The sequence below is a fragment of the Nesoenas mayeri genome (genome assembly GCF_963082525.1).
Source record: "Nesoenas mayeri genome assembly, chromosome: 24".
Taxonomy (NCBI): domain Eukaryota; kingdom Metazoa; phylum Chordata; class Aves; order Columbiformes; family Columbidae; genus Nesoenas; species Nesoenas mayeri.
In genome coordinates this window covers 2,697,529-2,720,009 of record NC_137546.1, presented here as the reverse complement: position 1 = coordinate 2,720,009, position 22,481 = coordinate 2,697,529, and the positions used below count along the sequence as shown (strand labels likewise).

General features: G+C 49.7%; 1 protein-coding gene across 1 annotated transcript in view; it reads left to right on the top strand.

The window, feature by feature from the left end:
• The window catches only part of SAMD11 (sterile alpha motif domain containing 11), a gene marked incomplete at its 3' end in the record, with an annotated part of 92,272 nt that overhangs the window by 48,976 nt on the left and 20,815 nt on the right, over nt 1-22,481 (top strand). Inside the window, exons 5-7 of the mRNA XM_080358810.1 lie at nt 914-1,038; nt 12,837-12,929; nt 18,786-18,950. Of these exons, the coding sequence (XP_080214936.1) occupies nt 914-1,038; nt 12,837-12,929; nt 18,786-18,950 (383 nt within the window). The remainder of the gene's footprint in view (nt 1-913; nt 1,039-12,836; nt 12,930-18,785; nt 18,951-22,481) is intronic.

Genomic DNA, 22,481 nt, shown 5'->3' with positions numbered 1-22,481 from the left:
TAACATATACGGCAAACAAACAAAAGGGAGGCGTTCCAGCATTTCCATTTAGTATCATGTATATGTTTTAGCTTGTTCTTCCTCTTCAGTGTTTGTATATCATTTATTCAGAAATATTTTGCAAATGGATAGCAGTTTGCAAGCAAAAGCATTTGCCAGCTGAACTGCAGTATCTGCGCCAGCGGATGTCTTTTTGTGTTCTACCTCTCCATGGAAGGAGAAAAGACTAAACTAGCCTAGTTAGTGATCTGATGCAAGGATAACAGACAAAATCATGCTGAACCGCTCTAGTGCCTTCTCTTGTCCCAGAAAGAGGAGAGCGTTGTTTCAGCATCTGTTAGAGTGAATTAGTTTTGTAAAGAAATGTGTACCCTCTGCTCTGAGTGACGCTGCTGTCCGGCTTCGTGGTGGGTTCCTTTCCAAAAAGAAAAACTATTATTTGTGTAAATAAAGTAGTCTTGTGTTCCAACGGCGACAGAATGGAAAAACTTAGTTTTTTAAGAACAGAAGGATGGCAACTGATAGAAAACTATCAGCTATTTCAGCTCAAGTTTCCTATTAATTCTGGAATAGATCTGCCAATTCCTACACTTTCAGTTTTTCCATCTGAGATGTAAGTTCTGGCCCACGCAAGTTATATCTGGCAAAGCTGAAATCAGGAGCTCTGGCAGCTGCAGAGTCCTTGATGGGAAGTGAGAGTGCTGGTTGGGAAGCGCTTTGCGCTTGGTCTCCGCTCCCCAAATCTAGAGGAGGTTACCGAGGAACCCGGTGGGTAGGAGGGGGAGAAGCTTTCTCGACATGCAGCTCTATCAGGGCAAACAGCAGAATCTTGCGTGCGCTCACACACGCAAAAATCAATTATGTGGTGGCAAATAGGATTTCCTTAACTTGGTGCTTTTCTGCTCTGTTGCAGCCGCGATAACGACCTTTCCACTATCATCTCCAACCTGCATCAGAGCCGTCAGCTCGTTATGCCAGAGACCCAGAGCCGCTGCGAATTCAAGAGAAACAGCATCGACGTTGGCTTGGGAGCAGCAGGTAAGCAGGAGCAGGTTCTGCTGGTTTGGCTTTGTTGACTTCCCGCTTCTTCAGTCCCTCATTTGTTCATTTTTTCCAGCGGTTGTTTTCTTTCCTGTGGCTGTTTTGTGTTGCGCTTTGGAGCGAGCTGTATGAAAGCTTTTAGTATTCTGGCTAAAGATTAACAAGGCAGGGATTTCATGGTGATGTTAAAGTCCTTTTGAGATCTCAGCCCTGTGTTGTTCTCAAATCTAGTGGTCTGTGTTAAACTACTGGCAAAGGAGCTTGCACCAGCAAAGAAGTGAAATGTCCCCAGGGTTAGTGTCAAGCGAAGCAGAAAGGCCTTGCAGAGAGCATGGCTTGATTTGTAATTTCATTAATCAGAGGTTCCCTGTGCTGCCTCTCTGCCTGCCAACTCCTTTGTGAGCATGATTGTTTGCTTTTGTAGTGCTACTTGGCTTTTTTTGGGTAGTTTACCTGGTTTCAATTTAACACGGTCAAACCAGAAATGCTCCTTTTGGATCCTGCACCTTGACTCTCTGGAGCTGGGGGCAAGGATGCTTTGGTGGTCATCAGTCAACAAGTGAATCCAGAGAACTGTTTACTGTTCGCAGAATCGACCATTTGCTTTTGATCCTAAATAAAAATAGGGAATAAACTGGGAGTTGTGCTATTTTTTGCATTGAATGATCCCCATCCTTCCAAATCAGAACTGGATCTCTCCATGTATCTTGCTGTAGGGCTTTCCTAAGTGTCTGTATGTTTGTGGTTTTGATCATGTTTTCTTGTAAGTCATTCTGTTAACTGTGCAACGTAACCCTGGATCCGAAGGGAGCATCACGTCTGATACACTTCGGGAATGCGTTTGGAGGGTATTTGGTTGTTGGGGATGCTGTGCACCCTGCTAGTGTGTGTACCGAAGCAAGACATCTTGGATAAGAACAGCTGACAGGTGAACCCATGTTTGAAGTGTCCCCTGGTACTGGACCTTTCAAGGAAATAGAGAATACCAACAGCAAAAATCTACAAAAAAGGCAAAAATGGGCTCCAGGCAGTGCTTTTGGGTAGAACATCTGGAGACCCAGGGCTGGCGGGGGCAACCGGGCCTTCTGCAGCGACAGCAGGAGCCGCTGGCCAAGAGGCGCGTACTGATAAAATCTAATTGCCCTATCGATCGGCTTCGGAGCCACCGTCGGCTGCGGTAATGATTGAGATATTCTTATGTGTATGTTGGCTGTGTCTCGCTGCTCTGGGCCCACTGGGGACCTCAAGGTATTACAGAGATCTCTTAATCACGGAGCAAACTTATGTGTGTTGGACTGGCTCTGCAGCACTACAGATTTACTACAATTACCACCGATGCACTTGGGTTTCCTTGGGTCCCAGGGGGCTCTGGGTTTCGGGAAAAGCTGCCCTGTGTTTGTAACTCTGAATTCTTAACTGGCTGAGGAAATCTGTCTCGCTGGTTTGGAATTTTCCCCATCTGCACCCTCCCATGCTATTCTTCTCTCGTTCTCGCTGGGTTGACTGTTGTTAGTATCGTGTTTGCTTTTCAGAGCAAACTTCTGCCACTTCTGAATTCTCTGCCTCTGTTGGTGCTGGGGAGTGAAAGTGCTTGTGCGCGCAAAATAGAGAGCACTGGTTCATAAATGTCTGTTCACCAAATGGTTGTGCAAATTTCAAGCGTGCAAGTGTTGGTTGTTACTGAAAGAGCAGTAAATTCTTGTGAAGAACCAGAGAATGTCACGTAAAGGAGGGGCGCTTGCATCTCTGCCAGCTCTGCTTCTCTTTGTTGGTCAAAATGATATCTAGCCCCTCTTTTTGAATATACATTATGTCTACACTGGGATTATATCCAGCTTTATATCCAGTTTAATCTCCTACTTCTTTGGGCAGATCTTTCATTTGTTTGTTTTAAACCTGGAGGTAGCTAATGCGGATACTGAGAGGTAAGGTTGGCTTTGGGGCAGAGAATTCCTCCCTTTGGAGAGGAGAGAGGTGAGCTGCTCCACCTGAGCAGCCCACAGGACTGCGCTTGGGAGGAACACATGGAGAGCCTACCTGGAGAAATAAGCTCTGGTGATGTCCAGAGCTAATTAAATTGCAGTCACGATGGGGATGTAATAATGCCAAATGGAAGAAGAAAGAAAATGTACATATAATGGGGTCTGTGGTTCCTTAGGAACATAGCAAGGCAGCCTGCGCTGGTAAGATTCAGTAAGAGGCTTAACAACATCTGCAAAGGTAGAGCAAGTGTGCTCAGGCGCCCCGGGGGGGAGCGCGCGGGTGGGAGGGGAGGGCAGGCGTTGAGCCTAATGAGAATATAAAAGTGGCTTCCAAATGGATCAGATAAAGGCGAGGCAGCAGACAGGGTACAGCACGGGCACCGCGGAGGGGCTTACCTTGAGAGCGGATGATGGCACAAGGCGCTTTTAATCTTAATTGAGAGAGAGAGACGCACACACACAAGGATGAGCAGAGCCGGGGCTGCTTGACAAAGGCGCAGTAGCAAAGCTGAGGGTTTGCACATCAAACACGGATTTAGAGCCCCGTTAAGCAGCTAGTGGTGTGTCTGTAAACAAGTCCAATCCCCTCTATCCAGTTTGGCTAATGCAGCCTGCCAGGGCTCGCCCGGGGTGCGGGAGGACGCGGGAAGCCTTGCGGGGCTCCATGGCTCATGTGTGTGCTTTGCACGCTGCGATAGGGTTCGAACTGGCATGTTGCAAGAGAGCCCTGGGCCCAAAGCCCTCAATTATTTCCCCCCTGCAAAGATCCTGTTTGTTTCTCCTCTTTCTCAAATACCCTCCGTTCTGCAGCGGCAGATTTCGTGATTTCCAGTGGCAGTAGGGCTGTTTGCGGGGATGGATGTGGAGGGATCAGGCTCGCTGATGCTGGAAGAAGGTGGTAGATCTTCCCTCTCTTCCTTCTGCTCCTTGTGATGAGAGGGAGTTGGCTCAATGTCTGAGTGTTGTCTGAGAGAGGGCACTGAATAGAGACACAGCAGAACATCAGCTCTGGCACCAAACAGCAAGCGATTCGCCATGGTTCTGCATGTGGGACTGTGTGTGGATCAAAAACCCTTTCCCCAGTGGTTAGCAGCCACTTTGGCTCTGGTGTGGGAAGCAGCGGAAGGCCAGATTTCCAGTGGTGTTCCTGGAGAGCTTGGGCTTTTTCTAGGGGTTGTTGGTCAATGCGATGGAGATGACAAACCCCAAGAGCCTCAGCCTGAGAGCAGTGGTGTGACCAGTATAGTTGCGATGATTCCATTGGAAATCACACATGATAGGGAGAACGTGACATCTGTGTCCCTTGAGGAGTCCCACTCCCTTGGAGGCCACGTATACCTGGTGCTTCTCCTGGAACAGCAGTGTTCATCTGCATGTCTCCAGAACATCATGAGATACGTCTCTTTTCTCTCTGTGAGGTCATTTCTTCTGTATTAATGCTCTTATCTCACCTTTCCACTCGATGCTCTGTTGACTAAGCAAGGGAGAAGCTTCAGGAGTGAACTGTAAACAGATTGACATTCAAAAATTGGTCTCAGGATTTTTGTTGACAAGGCGGTGCTTGTGCTCACACACGTGCATCTGGAGCTGGTGGAACTAATTGTCTCACTTGGTTTGGGCTGATCCCTGAGCTCTGTGCCTGCCATGGAGGGCGTCCCGGGGACTTCATCTGGCTTTGCACTGAGACCCAGAGCTTTCAGCTGCTAATGAGCACTTAATATTGGGGGTGAAAAAGAATTGGGATCAGGGTTGTTGTAGCTAATGACTAGAGACAGAGTCACAGTGAACGGCTGTTTCCTGAGCGTGTGATAATGAGCTAGGATGCAGACATGTTTTTGTTTAACAAAGCCAAACAACAACAAAAAGCAGAAGCGTTTTATTGAACTACTGCCTTAAATTGAGCAGAAAATCAGCACCAAATGGGCATCTAGGAATTGTGAGCCCAGCCACCTTTACGTGTTTCACCATTAAGGACAGTTGTTTGCCTGGGCAACGTGTGCGTCCGTCAGTGCCGTTCATCCTCTTGGCTTGGATCTGGAGGTCTGTCCTTCCTTCATGTTCTCCTTAAGTTCATTTTTATGTCTTCCGAAGCCTTGTGGGAGTGGGTGGGAACCGGCATCCCTCTGTAACACAAACACGGGTCTTGGGAGGTGGAGGAAAAATGGGAAGACCCAACATGGAAGCGTTTCCTTTTGCTGTGCCCTGCAGCAGCACTTGCAACATTGATTAGCACACGGTATTTTGCTGCTGTGAATGTTAAGGTTTTATTCTTTATTCTGGCAGGTGGGTCAGCCACCAAACTCATGGCCAGTCTGTGCTGTGGTTTTGAAACTAGAATAAACACCCACTCTTTCTATCTCTCCTTACATCTCTAGGAAGAGCAAGATTATCCTGCTTCCAAAAATAAGCTCTTCCCCGCCCCCTGCTTCCACCTCCTTCTCCAGGTGCCTCACAGGCAGCTGGTAAAGAGCTGGAAACAAATCATCGGTGCGGTGACATCTCACTGATGTTATATATAGCAATCCAGTACGGATGGTAACGTGGCACCGTGTCCACTGTCGCTGCAGGGCGGGGAGGCAGCGGGCGAGTTCCTGACCCCGCCACACGTCGGGTTGGTGCCTCAGGGCTGGGGCTTTGCCACCGTCCTGCGGCCGGGGCAGCCAGCGCTGCCACCGCTTCACGTCACGTGTGAACAGGCTTGGGACCCGACTTGGGATGGAGGGCCGGGCATAGGAAAGACTCTATAAATGGTTTACTGTGAGCACGAAGAGGGGCGACTCCCTATTTCATTAATTTGTCAGCTCTGCACAATCTTTTTGTTCCAGATTCCTTCTCTTTGCTCTTTCCCCCTTTCCTGCTCCTTTCCCTCCTCCTCACATTTCTTTGATTCTCAACCCCTTTCTCCCCCGCTTCCTTTTGCGCTCTTAATCCTGCTCTCACATACGCACCTTCATCCTTCCCACTCCTCTTCCTCTCTTTAGTTCCCTTGTCCTCCTCCCCGTTCTCCCTTCCCCACCCTCTCTCCATCTCCGGGCTCCTTGGGAAGAAGACAATTTGAGGTTCTTTCCGCTCGGCTCTCAGCCGAGAGGCTCCTTCCCTCAAGCCAATCAATGGCCGCCTTTCAGCCCCAGTAGGGCTTGGCAAACATGAGATCAATAAGTTATTAGCACCATTCTGTCAGCTGTAATGTGGAGATTGATCGGGGCCGGGGCTCCTGCATGCTGCCTGGCACTTCCCCGGCCTGATAAAGATGACAGATTAAGGGAATAAGAAAAAGGAATTAAGGAGTCTGGCTGTCAAAGCTGTCACGGGCTGGAGGAACGCTGCTTTTTCCAGGGGCTGGATGAGTGCAATTGGACATTTCAATGGTGCTAAGGGTACAAGCACCACCAGCGGCTCTAGAAATCACTGTCTTCAGCGTTCACTTTTCTGAAGAAACGCTGGGAGGCTTGTGGAAGGAGCGGCCGGAGGACCGAGGGAGGTACCTGTCACAGGAATGATGCCAGTTTTCATAGCTTTTTATCCCTGATACGTAAATTGAGGCCAAACAGCCTTTGCCCAAGAGGTTTGTGGTCCCTCAAGAAGAACCTGATCCTTACTGGAACCGTGTCTAAGTCTTGTGATGTAACGAACTTCTTCTGTCTTACCCACTAGAACAGGCTCCTTTCTAGAAAGTCTCCAAAAGGCCTGGACTTCCACCCCCCCCCACCTCATTTCTTACATATTTTCTGGAAGAGAGTGGGGATTCACAAGTTTGCGATTGCTAAAAAGCCTCTCTGCAGCATATAAAATTAATTCAGATCTCTCTCTCAAGTGCAGTATATCCTCTCTGTGAGTGTTTTTTCATACTCTGCATATTTACCACCTTCCTATGGCTTGGTGCATGCTGTAAAAATGAATTTTGTGAGAATCTGGGAGACAAGGGGATGTTGGTGCGCCTTCTCTAATAAACAGCCTCATTACAGCGGGGATGGTGGCTCCAGCGTGACCTGCACCTCCCTCTGCTTCAGTCCTCGGGAACTGAAATATTGGGCAGTCCTTTCAGGTGCTTATTTGCAGCCAGGCAAGTGGAGCGGGTGCAGGGGATGGGAAGGAGCAGGCGGCTGTTTGCATGGGAGGAGGAAAGGCAGATGGCTTAGAGCTGAGAGAGGGGATGCGGCTGCTCCTCACGCCTGGAAAGGATGGTTGATGATGTTAGACATTGGGAATCCTTCTGCTTAACTACTGTCTTGCTGCATGTTCCTGCAGCTTTCAGATCTGCCGTGGTTAACTCAGGTTTAGGAAGGGGTGGGTGACCCTGGGTCTGCCTTTGGGGTGCTCCTTTCTATGTAATGCACTGAGATCAGCCAGTGATGGGCACCGACTCTTGACCATCGGAGTCCTTCTCTGATATTGAGTGACTGCACAACCGTTCTGCCAAAGTTAAGTTGTCTCAAAGTGAGCAGGAAAGAGACAATACTTGATTACTCACTATTGCATCCTCCTTGCTTTGTAGTAAGACACCATTAGTGTGTCCCATTCCTCCCCCTGATTTCTTTCCTGTTTTCCTCCTGTTTCCAAAAGCCTCTTGTCACACGGACCTTGATGAGTGATGCTTAGGGGCAGTTTGTGGACCCCTTGGTCTGGGCTGGGGACAGTCCAGAGCCGCAGTGCCCAGCGTGCTCTGCTGTTCCTGCTGTTCACGCCGGTACCGCAGCCAGCCAAAGGATGCTGCTTCCCGCCCTGGAGAGCTTGCAATCTAAATCTAAATGACAACCAACAAATAGATATAGATGTGGTGACATAAAGGAACAACGAGATAACCCAATGCAATAGCTAAGGTTTGAAGCCTGCTGCCTGCAGTGTCCCTCAAGCCGTTAAGCTACCTTTATTTTGCAGCTATTTTGAACACCCACTTTGAGATCCAGCTGTATTTCCCCCTCCCTTGCTAGAACTAACCCTGCCCCATGAGCTGCCGTGCACTTGTATTGTTCTAGGATCCCAATTTCCAGGAGCCCACTGCTTCCCTTCCCCCCGCTTCCCCAATAATTTATTATTTATTTTTCCATTCTCCTTGCCCTCAGTTAAATTATGGCCCGTTATTCCCATGACCTTGCGCTTCACTCTCCCTTTGTTCCATTGATTCCCGCTGGCGAGGGATGGGGCCGATGCGCGGGCAGACTCCGCGCCGCTGCGTGCAGCCGCTGCGTGGCCCCTGGCCCGCCGGCCTTTGTTGAGAGCAGCTCTGGGCCTGCTGGGACTCAGCGAACTGCTGGTGCTTCTGACAAAGGCACAAGCCCATCGCTGGGGAAGTCAGGTCTCCAGGGTCCCCGCAAACCTGTCACATTCGGCGCAGGGACACGCTGAGCGCCGGAGCTTGGGCTGAGCGGCTCCTCTGGTGGCAGCCGGTTTGTGCCAAGGGAAAGGGGAGAGCTGAATAAACTGAGATGCTGCCAAGACATCTCAGACTGGTCAGTGGGAATTGTCATCCCCAGGGTTTGAGTCTGATGAGGGAGTGAAGAGCAAGGGAGGATGTTTTTCTCCTCTTAAAACCATGTGAAAGGACGTGGAAAGAGGACTCGTGTTACACGTTGGCTGGCGGAGCCTGCATGATTTCCCATGGAAGCTGGCTCAGTTCTTTGTTTACTCAGGACTTCTGGGTCCAAGAAGCTTTGGGAGCAAACCCAACGATATGGGCAGGGAGCATGAGATAGGTCTTGATCTCTTCCCGTTGTGTCTGCACATAACACAGCGCAGAAAAGTCCTTGGCTGTAATTTGGACTCATTCTGTAGTCCCACCCATTTAACAGCACCAGGAGAGCAAAAATGGTGTGACCACCTCACAGTTGTCATTTCTCCAGGTGAAACCCTGTGTCCAGTCGCTGGGACGTGGGCTCAGTTCGCACCCTGCATCCTATGGTGTGTCTTCTCTGCTGTAAAGAGTGGAGGTACAGTCCCTCTATCTTTGGGAAAACCTAGAGATAGGTTTTCTAATCTTCCTGGCTGACTTAGGCTCCCAAGTTCTCTCTTCAAAGCTGATAATGAGGCTCAGGATTCTTAGACGTGTTGGTGAACATGACTCTGCTGAGGATTAGAGGCAGTGCCGGAGCACAGAGCACCAATACTTGACGTTTTCCACCCGTGGCCTCTACTTGATGTGTCTCAAGTCCAAAGAGGACTGTGATTAGATAAACCCTGGCTTGTACAGAAGCTCATTTTATGGTCCATACCCACATCTTTCTCTTTATGGTTGCAAAGCCTTTGGGTGATACTTCTGTAAGGGGGCGGAATTGCCGTCCTCCTCCAGCCGACCTGCTTTCCTGGCCTGTCTCTGTTCACGTTTGGCTCTAGAAGTGCAGCAGGTGAGTGCTGGACTTTTCTCTTCCCATGAAAGGAGGGGGAAAAAATCCACTTTGATTTCTAGATCTTTGGGGGGTGAGGGGAAATATTTGACTTTGTTTCCCAGAACCTCTCTGGGTTCTGTGCTGCCTTGTTGGGCCAGGAGGAGCCTTGAAGGTAACGCAGGATCTGGGGACCTGCGTGTGAGACCTGGGAGGTGTGTTGTACCGGGCACAGTCAGTGATCAGTATGCTTGGGGCTTCCTCTGCAACTCCGTCCCTGCGTCATTGCCTGGTCTGGCTTCATAACATAACAGTTCTACTGATAATGTCTTTCGTTTTCAGCTTGAATATTAAAGAACGTCGCTGATTTGGCTTCATTTTGACTGAAATGCTCTGTAGAAGGCAGGAGAGAGGAGACATAAGAGGATGTATTTTCTTTGTTGAGGGGAAGCCTCCCGCCCGTCCCTCCCCATCCTCCAAGGTGAACAGCTGGAACAGCTGTCTCTGGCTTTCTGGGCAATGAGTAGCAATGTACTCTGAATGCACAACCTGTCTCTGAGGGCGGTGAGACATCCAGAATCCCCACTGCCAACTCATTTGCAAAACATATTTGGTTTTGCTGCTGCAAAGACCAGGGGAGATGGGCTGTGGATGCTCCCATCCCAATGCCATCAGCCACTGTCCGGTTCTTTGTGTGTGAGTGCAAAGGATGGGTGGATGAATGGCAGGTGGACATAAAGGGATGAATTTAGAGTCTGGGTCCTGTAAAAGGGCACGTGTTTGGCGGTCCTAAGTGATTTTCTGAAGCCGTGCATGTGGTTTAAGCTGTAGAGAGGAAAGGATTGGTGCTGTGACACAATATGTTGCCATTTAGGTTCTACCCTGGAATCTGAGAGTTCACTAAGTAACTAATGAAAATGTGACCTGCCTCTTCCCTGCTTTGCAGCTGAGAAAGCTGAGGGGGGTGCGTGACTTCTTACAACACTGGGCTGGAGTTCAAACGATTGATATTCAGCCCTGTGCTCTCCCACTGACTGAGTAAATTTGGGGTGGATTGTTAGACCTTTGAGCCTCAATACTGGCTACTGATGATAATTATTCCCTTTTCCTTGCTTACTGTATATCTCATTGATTTAGTCCCCACACCTCTGGGGGCAGAGGCGGTTTCTCACATATCCCAGGACTTTGCCTTAAATGAAGGCAAAAAAAAAGGAGGAAAATTTTCATTTTGTGATCCGACTGCCGTAAAAACTGTCACAGGCCAACCTAAATACAAACTCAGTGTGTGGGATATGGTGCTTGGGTACAACATGAACCTGAGATGCTGGAATGAAAATGCTGCACATCATCCTAGAGATTAATGCACTAATGTGGGATCTCTGTGGAGCGCCAGGTTCAAGTCTCGGGGACCTTTCCCCGTGGTGTGGCACGCTCACATTTGTGCCAAAAAGTGGGTGTTTTGGAGGCGGTTGGGGCTTGGGGCTGGTGCAGCCGGTGCTGTTGCAGAGTTGCTGTGCGATCTTGGTCTTTCCTGCAGAAGTGCAGCTGGTTGGGAGCGCGGTGGAACCCGCTGACGTGTCTGGGGAGAGCAGGGATGGCGGAGCCGGAGCCACCGTCTGCCGGCAGATGGGTGCGTGGGGTGGAGTGGAATCGCGGGAGAGAAGGAGCGATAGGAGGGTAGCGAGGTGCCTTGGCAGAGCTGTGAAATCAAGGAATCTTTACTGCTCATATTCTGATTGCTGTCACATGGAACTGGTGCTTCTGTCACTGTGTTTTTTTATCATGGAGTCTCTTCTGCCTGATGTACATCAGAACAAACCCTGGTGGACTCTGCTGCCTCCTGCCCAGGCTGGGAGGGGTGAGCAGAGCGACGGGACTTTGTTGTTTCAAAGTCACAAATCCCAGATGCGAACACTTCTGAGCAGGATATATGATTTGGCCTCCAGCGCTGAGAGTTTGCAGCATCAGACTTAACATTTCCAGGAGAATCAGCATGAAGAACAAAGAGTTCCATGGGGAGGGAGCTTGTGACTCTGTTTGTGCTGGGTGGCCAGGTACTTCCTAGCGTTGGTGCTGACTTGGCAAGCTGACGCTCTTTGTGGCTTTGGAGAAGTTATTAAAAGGGTAAACTGAGGCAGGAGGCTTCATAAAATTCAAATTGTATTGAAAGGCTGACTCAGCACCTGGAATGTGAAGGGCTGAGGAAACTTCATAGCTGCCACTTGGTCCTTTCCCGTCTGCCAGTTGTATACAACAAACACCGCTGTTGGTTGTGGATGGTTGCAAAGCCCATGCGGTTGTCTCCGAGTGCTGGTTTTGTTAACGGGCTGGGTGGCGGGGTCACGGCAAGATAAGATCGGAGGCAGCTCGCGCTCTGTAAAACCTTGAAACGCCACTCGTAACTTTGCGGCGTTCCAGAATCGCTCCGTGGAGAAAGGCAGCGCCGAGCCGGCTCTGCGCCTCCCGATACACACAGCGCCAGGGCAGGAACCTGCGCTTGCTTGGCTGAATTCAAAGTAGCGTGGAGCGATTGTGACTCCGAGGAACAGTCGCTTGGCTGAAAACGTCCCCTGGAACATAAATAATTGTGTTGTTCTTATAAATAGCGCCGAGGGGATTTGTAATCTTTCTTAACCAACACACTTTGGGCAAATTGCGGCAGCTTTGCATGCGTGTTGACTCGCAGGCAGATGCAGCGTTCACTTACTCAAATATGGTGCTTGTTTGTGAGATTATTTTTTTAAGATACTGCATCTTTAACAAGCCCTTGATAGATGAGAATTTGATGCTCGCAGTGACAAACAGTCCCTTCCTTCCTGCCCATATGCAACATCATGCTTTCAGTTTCCCCAGCGTTATTATGGGAGGATATTGATTTTAAATCTGTTCGGGGACGCTGTAATTGTATATTAGATATTTGGTGTTGGTTTGTAGGGCTACAGTAATGCAAAAGGCTCGAGTGTTTCCGTACAATCTAGAGGGGGAAGATTGCTGAGGACCTTGAGGTTTTGAAGGAGGAGGGGGAAGGAAAGGGGGGGAGATAGAGAGAGAGAGAGAGATACTGTGGTAGGAAGATTCCGAGATCTGTTGTGCTTTTTTTTGTGTTGTTTTTTTCCTCCCCTTTCTCTCCCCCAGTTGCTTTGCATCAGGGCATGAAAGGAGTGGAAACACCAAGGGGACAAAAGGCAACAGAACAAACGATGAAACTCAGTAAGGAAATCAACCGGATTCAGAATTTATCGCTTTAAAACGTTGCATTGATCAGTGTGCGAATAGTCATTACGTGCTTTTGGGCTGCGTGATTAGGAAAGCAGATCAAGGCTCTCAAGATGATGATTTTTCTTACTTTCATTTTTTTTCCCTCTGCCTGTAATACGTGTGTGTGTGTCTGTGTGTGCGGGAGAGAGGCAAAACACCAAAGTCTCTCTGATTGCTTCTGCAAAGAGGAAAGTACAACCTTATCTGATACTCAGGTTTCTCACCTCTCTTCCAGATGAAATTTTAGGCAAGAGAAGAGTATGTTCTCCCAACAGCAGCAGTGAGTGTCCTTTAGAAAGCAAGAAAGCCAGAAGTGAGTCCCCAAAGGGTAAGTGCCGCTTCTCCCTCCCCCTTCCCCTTCCCCTTTCTTCTCCTTTCTTAAGAGTGGAACTTAATTGAAATTAAGGAGGGAGGGCTGCAAGGGGCTGTGCTGCGGGAGCTGGGGATCCGCGCGGAGGGTGCATGCAGCGCGTTGGGCTTTATCTCCTCGCAGGGCGAGAAAGGGATTGCCGCTTGATTAGAATAATTGTTTTACGATAAAAAAAAGCGCAAGCTGCAGCTTTTGAGGTGGGTTTTAGGGGTGTTTCTGCTTCTCAGGGAGAATGTCTTGATTACGTCTTTTATATTAAAGATACACACAGGCTTATCATGCTGGTATCTGTTCCTTTAAAGGGAAAAAAAGAAGCCTAGCAGGGAGAATAAGGCTGCCTAGTTCTTTCGCATGCATTTATGACACTGTTCCTATAGAGATGGAATCTGCGGAAGGTTTCTCGGTTTAGGGCTTTATTTTTTTGATGTCCTGATTTGTCTGGTGGTTCTTTCCCGTAAACATGATTTTTTAAACTTTCTTTACGGCTGGCAAAGCGGAGTGGGTAATGGAGCCTGCAGTTAATGAGTTTGTATCGAGGTTGCGTAAATGAGGTTTCGCAGGCCGTTCACTTAAGAGCTTTGTTGTTAAGTTCAGACTAATTAGGTGTCAGTAATACCCATCTGAATCGCCGTGCCTAACCTGAACTCTTTGGCCATTAAAGAAGAATCAAAAATAAAAGCAGACTGGTTGTCTGAAGCTGGATCCTGTTCCATGGGCTTGGAGTCCAGCAGCTGACACTTGCCAGGTGTATATTCTCCATAACCAACCCAAGCAAGGGGACTTTTGCAGCAGGTTGATCTGAAGCTGCCTTAAACTACATACCTTATATGATCTTATATAAAGATACATTGTAGGGACATGTTCTGCATCGTAATTTCACAAAATGTTGCTGTATATTGACTCTTCTTGATTCCTTGTCCCCAAATTGTGATCTGAAAGGCAGCATATTCTGAGATGTTGAATCCTAGTGTCACTTAATATAATACTGCTAAAACTGCCTAAGAATGTACTAAATCTTTTCTTCCACGTAACCCTCTCCTGCCTGTTAACTCTTCAATACAAGTAGAACTGCAAAGTGTTGAGTTTGGTTTCACCCTGATAAAGTGGCTGAACTTGCCCAAATGGCTGTTTGTACCATGGGAGCACAGGCTGGAATGACCCCATTCCATTTCTTTCCTTTGCCCTTCCCACTATTCTTGTTCCCTTGGGTGGGCCGAGTGCTGTGTGAGGCAGTTAAGCTTGGCTTTGCAGCATGCACGCGGGACCTAAATCCTGCTCCTCAAGCCCAAATGATGCAGGGATTCCCCCGACTCATTAATAGAGGGTTCCTAGGAAGCCCTGAACAAAAGCAAACTTTCGCTTTCCACTTTTTTCTCAAAAGCCTTCCCTGCCCTTTAAGAGTGTGAGACAATGGAAATTCTGAGCTGAGCCTGTTACTGGTGTCCCATGTTACCTGTTTTTTATTATATTAGACGACTGGGGAACCCCTGTTCTCTCTGACACTGTGGCTGATGTTAGAATCCCATCGGAACACTGAGGGGCTGAATAGGGGCAGAGACTTCAGTGCTTTTGGGGCCTTTATATCCCCACCCCATGCTATGAGAAGGGGTCCAAGGAAGGGCTATAGCCAGTGCAGACGATCCCCATGTTCCCAGCTCCGTAGCAAGGAACTGGTTGGAAATGGAAGGATCCACGTTGTGTGACAAGCCATTTTTAGACACCATGGACCTTAGTAGCTGTTTGCCTGGGATTTGGGAACTCACGCTGTAAAGTCTGAGGTGGTGCCCGAGCCCCAAGCTTGGCTGGAACCCAGATGCTGGGAGCGCAGTTTGTGATTTAGGGAGTGGGAAGGGAAACCAGGAACCCGTTGGCGTTTCATAGCCCGTGAAGCCCTCCAGTGCTGGTTCTCCTCCACCTTTGGCACTCCGCGGTGGTTCACAGCGCAGGGTGGGCACTGTCCCGCTCTGCTGTCACCCGCTGGCCCTGGGCGCAGCTCTCGCTCGGGGCGCAGCCGCGTTGTCTCCAATAGCCTTTTGAAGAGGAGAGGTGACCCGCGCCCACGACACATCTCGTGCTGCCGACAGGGCGAGGAGGACAGAGGCGGCCGAGTAAATCACTGCCGCTCTCCCAGTGAGTGCAAAAACACCTGTAGGGCTGGAAACGCTTCCAGCGGGGAGGCAGCCACCTTCCCTTCCCCCTTCCCAGCGCTCCCCGTGCGCGCACCGCAGATCAAAAGAGAGCCCTATCTCGGTGGAAACAGGGCCGTGCCAGCGCTGCTGTCAAACAGAGCAGAATGTTCTCGCGTCTAATATGGAAATGCGAGCATATCAGAGGCTGGGAGCGAGGGCTGTGCTGGCAGGTCACGGAGGAAGCTTTCTCCCCGGGAGACAATTCCCCAAGTGAAAATCCTCACTCCTGCAGCAACAGCGTATCTGGAGATCTGCTTCTCCGATACCTCGAGACGTGAAATAAAACTGAACGACCGCAAAAAGAGAGAAATCAGTATTTTTGATTCCTGTTTGAACTGCTGAGAAATAAATCTGGTAGAAGCTTCGTTGTTTGGGAAGATTTGAAACTGGGCTGGACTAAGTGCTGGAAAACACACGTAGGGAACAATGTTGTGCTCACCCCCTGGGGTGGGCTGATGAGCTCATATGCTGCTCCTTCTGCCATTCTCTTTCTATTGTAGATCGTTTAAAACAAAACAAAATCTTACTGCATCTTTGGTGAATGAAGTAGACCAGAACCAGAGCTGGACTAAAGCTGAGCAATTCAGATCCAGCCTCTGCCAATTCATTCTTCATTTTGGGGGGGGATATCCATATGTTGGTTGCTTTGGCAGCTGTCCAGTTAGGCCAAATGAAGACACAACGTTTGGCCCCATTCCTGCTAAAAAGTTCACTGCCTCCCAAACTCATGCTGCTGGGTGTGATGGGACTGAGCACGGGTCCTGTCTGCCCTGGCAAACGACAGCTCAGGCAATGCAGACCCTACAGCTACCAAGATCTGGCTTTGAACTTGGGGTGAGATGCTTTTGCAGCAGATTCCTGGAGCTGTTACTGTGTTTTGGTGAAGGGAACCTCAGCCTGTCATGGGTTTGTTGTAGCAAAGGAGGGGAGGCAGGCTGGGAGCTCCTGGCTTGGCTGGGGTTGCTTGGGGAGGATGAACCTAATAAAAGGTTGTGCAGCAATGACGTGTCCTTCAGGCTGAGCAGAGAACTTGCGTCGTCTGAGAGCCCAAATTCCCTGTGGCTGCTGCCATGGGGACCCTGCGGTGCTCGTGGAGGCGGGAGAGCTATGTTCCCCTTGGCTGGGGCGGACGGGGAGGGATGCTGGAGAGCGAGAAGCCCAACAGATGCCTCCTGGGCTGTGCCTCCCTCTGCCAGAGTCCATTTCACACCTGGCGGCTGGAAGAGATTTGGCGCGATCAGTCTCCCGCATTACCCCCTGGTAATGACAAAAGCAGACAGTAAAGCTGCAGCAGAGCTGGAATTATCGCTGGCTGAGTCATGCGAAATCTTCCAAGTTTTAAGTGTGGAAATCCAGCCTTTCCCTAGACTCCTCCTTCCTCTTAGCTCCCCTTGCCACCCTCATTCTTTCCCCCCTCCTTGCACCTGAAATCTGCTCTGTGCCTGATCCGATAGAGTTTATGGTAATTAAGTGTTATTAAATCCCCTTCCCCCTCCCTCTTTTCCCTAATGACACAGCTCGGAGGGGGGAAATCTGTGTTTTTCTAAATCAGGTCTGTGGCATGCGGCTTTGCTCCTTAGACCTTTGGTTAAGAGCATCAGAAGGGAACTGAAACAGTTCTGTGTTCCTGGGGAAGGCGGCAGGAGCGGCAAAAGAGCGGAGGAGGGTGTTGAATCTGTCCCACAGAGTGACCTGGCGGGATGGTGACACGGAAGGGAGTTCTGCCCCCATCTCCCTGCTCCTTGCACGGCGTCTGGCAGGTTTGGGAGTGGGAGGGAGCCAGTATAGTGTCCTTCACAGCCTCCTTCTTCGAATTTGGCTTCAAAGTGCGATGCGCAGTGCAGGGTGGGGACCAGCTCCTTGCTACAGCAGCCTGAGCCAGGCCATGAACCTGTCATCGACATAGGAAACCTGTGGTCCCCGAGATGCAGATGCTTGTCACTGGGGCAGAGATCAGTGGCTGGAGATGCAGCCGCAAGTCGCTATGCTGAGCGAGAATCCTTTCGGAGCTGGACGTCTGACCTCAGCGGGGGGGACTCCTTTTGCAGATGAAGAGCGCCTTGGGAGCCGGTGGTGCAACCCTTTGTTATTGAAACTTTGACTCTTTAATTGTTATTAATTATTATTATTTATATATTATTATTAGCCCCTCTATGTTTGGCGGGGAGGTGGTTTCATTACAACACGTGAAGGTTGCATCCCCCAAATCTGAGCCCCTGTACGTTGTGTAATGATTTGGTGGCAGACAGCACTTGCTGCTACTGGCCTCTCATTCTGGCCAAGGCAGAAGTGATCCAGTCCCTGAGCTTTTGTGACAAGGGCATATTTTACACTTACCATCTCTTGGACCGTATTTGTTTGCTACAAGCTCTTTTCTGAATAGCCGTGGGGCCTTTCTCTCCCTTGATATCCACAGCTCTTTTCCCAGCAAGGTGTCCAACACCTGCATATCTGTCACAGCGGTGACACTGGTGCAAAGTGTCCTGTGCTCAGAGCCACCACCTTGACTCCGGAGCCAGTCTGGCGGCAGAGTCACCTGCCGTGAGCCCTGAGGGACTCTGTGAGATGAGATGGGTGCAGGAACACGAATCTGGGGCACACGGTGGGGTGGTCTTGTCGTGCACTGAACTCAGTGGTGGTCTTGGGGGAGCCCGTCCCACCACCCCCCCCTGCTTCTGCCTGTTGAGATTGTTACTGGGAGTTCCTCTCCCAGTAATGAAAAGGTTTTGCCTGTGGGGAAGATCCAAGATAAAATAGTGTTAGAGCAGCTACCGCCAAGGCGGAGAATGGTAATTACTCTGAGTTCTGCTTACAGTAAACACGGGGCTTCTGTGGTTTTATCTCCCTGAGTGCTGGACTGGGATCCCAAGGAGCAGGCAGGGCCTTCCTCCCTCCTGGGCCGTGTGGTTGTTCCGGGAAGATGGAGAGGTAGGCATGTGGGGTGGGATTTTAATGGGCTCGGGGTGCTTAGCCATATGGACAGGTCTGAAACAACCTGCTTTTGTGACTTGCCCCCACGAGCTGGCCAGGGGAACTGTCACCGCTGTGTGTTTTGGGGTTGTCAGCGTCACCTGCACGAGCATCTCTTGGATTGTGGTGTCCCTGGGGCTGTTCAGAAAGGTGAGGGGAAGAGCTGTGTGTCTGATCAGGTATTATTAATAGTTGAAAAAAAGAACGCAACGTTCCCTAAGGTGTGAAGGATGAGAACTCAGTGAACTCTTTCATCCTACCTGTCCTCTTTGCCACCTTGGAGGTAGAGAGCTTGGTGGTAATTTTGTGTTATTATAAAGTAATGCTTGTTGCTTCAGGGGAAAAAAATGTTCGTGAGTCTTGGGTGTTGGCGATTGATGCTGTAGACTCTCCTGTATATAAGCGTGCGTATATTCAAAGGTTTATCAAGTTGTAGGTGTGTCATGACCGCATATAAAGGTACATCTTGGAGCACAAGGACAGCTGCATCCGGCAGCTTGGTACATCAAGTTCAGTGGGTGCACTACAGAGTTGTGGGAAATTGCGCTAATATCCCTCTACCTCCCTTTCTTTTGCACTGTCCCTATACTTACATGATTTTTCTACTGTATTTCTCTCTGGAAGAAGAAAAAGACCCAATCTTTCTCTTCCTCAGAAAACTCCCACACGCCTCTGCTGGAGGACTCGGTGACTCAGATGACCCCAGAAGAGCACTATAGACGCATGATGTCGGCGCTGAACGAACACAGCACGTTCGAAGAGCAGCAGCAACAACGTCTGTACCAGCTGGCCAACAGCATGGCCGTGCCCAGCCACGGAGGTACGGGCTCTTGCAAACGGGAGGAGAAGGGGCTCGCTTTGCCATTCAGTATAAGGCTTGTAAGATGTCCCTAAGCCCTGCGTGCGTGTGAGGAGGATTTATGGGCCGCAGTGGTGCATGTTTATCATGCAGTGAATACAGGTGGTGCTACAGGCTGTTTCTCCCACTATCTATAAATGCTAATACCTTCCGTAGCTGTCTCTGCAGGCTATGCATTTATTTACTGGAATCCATTAGCTGCAACGCCACTGCTTTGTATTTTGCAATGGTGGTGAAGGGGGATCTTGTTCTTCCGTTGTTTCAAGAGTTTGTGTCAATCTGAATATCCAGAATCTCTTATTGTAAGTCTTTGGGTCATAGTGTGGAGCAAGGGGAATGAGGGTTGGCATAATGCAGGGCGGTTGTGGGATGTAGGCAGCGCCAGAGACTCCTGCCCTTTAGCGATGGGATCTGAAACAGCAAGATGGTGTTGCAGGACTTAGTTAAGCATTGATATTGCTAGGCTGAGAAAGTTTGTGCAATAGTTGCTGTGCACAGACATAGTACAAGTTGATGTTAAAGACCTTTCACCTTAATGAGAATTAGATGTCTTATGATTTTACGGACAATTAAAATATGCCGATGGAGCTGAGTTGCAGTGAAGGCAGCTTAGCAGGCGAATGCTGAAGTCAGTGGGACCGGTTCATCCATGGCATCATCTATTGAAAACAATTATGTTTACATCACCAAAGAATGATCAGTTTCCAAAACTAGATCTGCTGTAGAAAAGCGAGGGAAAGGGTTACTGAAAGGGAGAAAACTTCTTCTATGCCCAGTGTATACTCATTTGGTGATGTTTTCCTCAGAATATTGCAATAAGAACATTGTAGGTCTCAGCTGCCAGCGCTAAGAAATTATTTTCAGACCTTCGCAGCATGGTGTGGATCTCCGGGGTTGAGCTGGGCACTGGTGATAGCTGAGGGACCTGCCAGCCCTTCTTTGTTCAGGGCCTGTTGTGTGCAGAGCACATTGTGCCTCCGTACCTCCGTGTTCGAGGGACGATGCTGCCATTCTGCTCATTAAAAGGAGGCTGGCGCTTGTGCGGTTATGTTAATGCAAGGAGAGGAGTATCTAAAACCTGATCTTGAAGCAGCTTCCTCATTAACCGCTAGCATTGTCCAGTGCTGCTGCCTTTGGGGCTGGTGTGCTGTCCTGAGGGGATAAGGGTCCTACAGAACCAGGATCTAATGGGTCCTGTGTGAATTGAAGGATTGCTGGTAGGTTTTGCCTCGGTTGTGGAGGAATCAGGCTAAATCCAGCCTGGCTGCAGCATCCTGCTCTGTGCCTAAAGAGGGCACTAAGCTGATACTGGTTCTGCCCCGGGAGCTGCTGGGCAGAGCGCAGGACCAGCAGCATCCCTGCCCAGGCTGGAGGTTCCTCAGCCCAGGGACACTTCACCGTCCCTCTCGGGGACACAGGCTACTGGCACTGGCTCAGTTTGGTCTGGACTAAAGCCCTGTGTTGTACTCGAGTCCTCTGATGCAGCAGGGAATGGTGAGGGAAGAAACTCAGCTGTTTGGATCAGGCAAAGCCAGGGAGATGGAAGAGGTGATGCTGTTCCAGTCTTGGAAGCAGAGGGGTGAAGCCTCATGGAAAAGCCGTGCCGCGCAAGAATCCGTAGCCCCTGTGCTGGTTCCTACCCAAAGTGCAGAGGGCTGGCACGTACCTGCCTGCGTGATCCAGGGAGGGAGCACAGGCAAACACTGGCGAAGCATCCAGCAAGAGCTGGAGGAGAATCTCTGGTCTAGAGCGTAAATCCCCAGGGCTCCTTGTTAGGTTAATGAAGAGGCTGTCTGCTTTTCCACTCTGTTTGATTTGATTGGCTTCTCTGGGGGCAAGAAGGCAATTCCTTGCTCTGTGGAGTAAGGATTTGCTTATCAGCAGGGGCATGGTGTAAACCCGCGCTGAGGAACACTGTAGTGAGCGTGGCACGTGCTTCCGTGCGTGCTGTCCAGACATTACGGAGATGCAGGGCTCTTGTGGGCGTGGTACACAGGTCCAGGACAAAGCCATGCACCACAAAGCTGGAATTTCCACACGCACATGCCACGAACACAAGCACAGTACACAGGAGGACGGTATCTTAACACGCACCGTGCACAAAAGGGTAACACATGCAGATGTGCAAATATTCAACTGTGACATGCAGGTCTGCATAGAGCACGTTGAATACAGCAAAGCATATGTTCAGCACAAAATGTGTTATGTGTGCCAGTGTTGTGACAGTCACGACAGAGCCCTGGCCCTGGGCACTGGTGATGCTGGACATGCAGAATGTGTCCGTGCAGGCAGCGTATGCTGCGGAGCAACCGGTATCGCCCCTGCTCCCCCCGCCTAATGAGCAAAGTAGCTCATTACATTAAAAGCCTGACGTATTTTTTATGATTATGATAAAATTGTCTCGTCAGCATTTGTTAGGTGAGGGGTCACACTGAGGTTTTGGGGTGGGCAGGGGGGAGAAGGAGTCTGCACAGACTCTTTCGTGTAACATTGACAAGACAAAACTTGGTGTATTTTGGATTGTCTCCACACCACAGGGCTCTGGTTGGGCTATAAATTATTAGTGCCGGTACAAAGCGCAGTTTATCTGCGGGCTCACGTGGAGGCACCAATAACATTAATAATTTAAAAAATGTTAATAATTTAGAAATCTTTTTTTTTTAATTGCTTTTCAACCCCCCTCCTCCGCCTCCATTCCCCTAGTGGCATTCATCCTGCATTCTGAATTCAGTCTGTCTCCGTGCCTGGAACCTCCATCCGCCAGCGTCCCACTGTCAATCAATCTGATTTCCCAACTGTCAGAGTGCAGGATTGTAAATAACAGATTCCTGGGGGGGCCGTGCGAGGGGTGGGGGTGCAGGGGGGAAGGAGGAGAGGGTGTGCGGGGTGGGCTGGTGTTGCGGTCATTCAGGATCAATGCGGCTTCTGGAACTGGCCGCGTGCCAGACTGCTAAATTACAGGCGCTGTGGCAATAAGGAGTGACCTGGGTTTTTCAGATAATTAATTTATAAACATTGAAGGTGCACGGTCCCTGGCTCAGAGAATTCTCTAGGCTTTTTATGTGATCTGATGGGGCTTGTTGTTTCACTATTTCTTACATACTTTTGCAGTACGTATTGTATGTCATTTTAATGTTTGTCCCCTCAGTTGGGGATGTGGGGACAGGCATTGTGTGTGCATGAATGTGGCTAGAAACATTCAGGTACCAATGTCCTTCTTATTGCCACCAAACCCAGCAGCTGTGTAAGTCCCACCACAGGGCTTCAGCCCTGACCGTCACCACAATATTTTATCGAGTGATCGGTGAAGCTCACGCTGGGTTGGGCACATCTTGGGTCTGTTGATGCAGGGCAGGGTTTCACGAGGGCTGCGCTTCTTTCTGACCTGCAGCCCATGGGCTAATGAAAGTGGTTTGTCTCAGGATGGAAGGGGCCCCTTTCTGCACCCCATCCTCGTTTGCTCCGTGGCCCAGCCCTTTACTTTCCTATGGC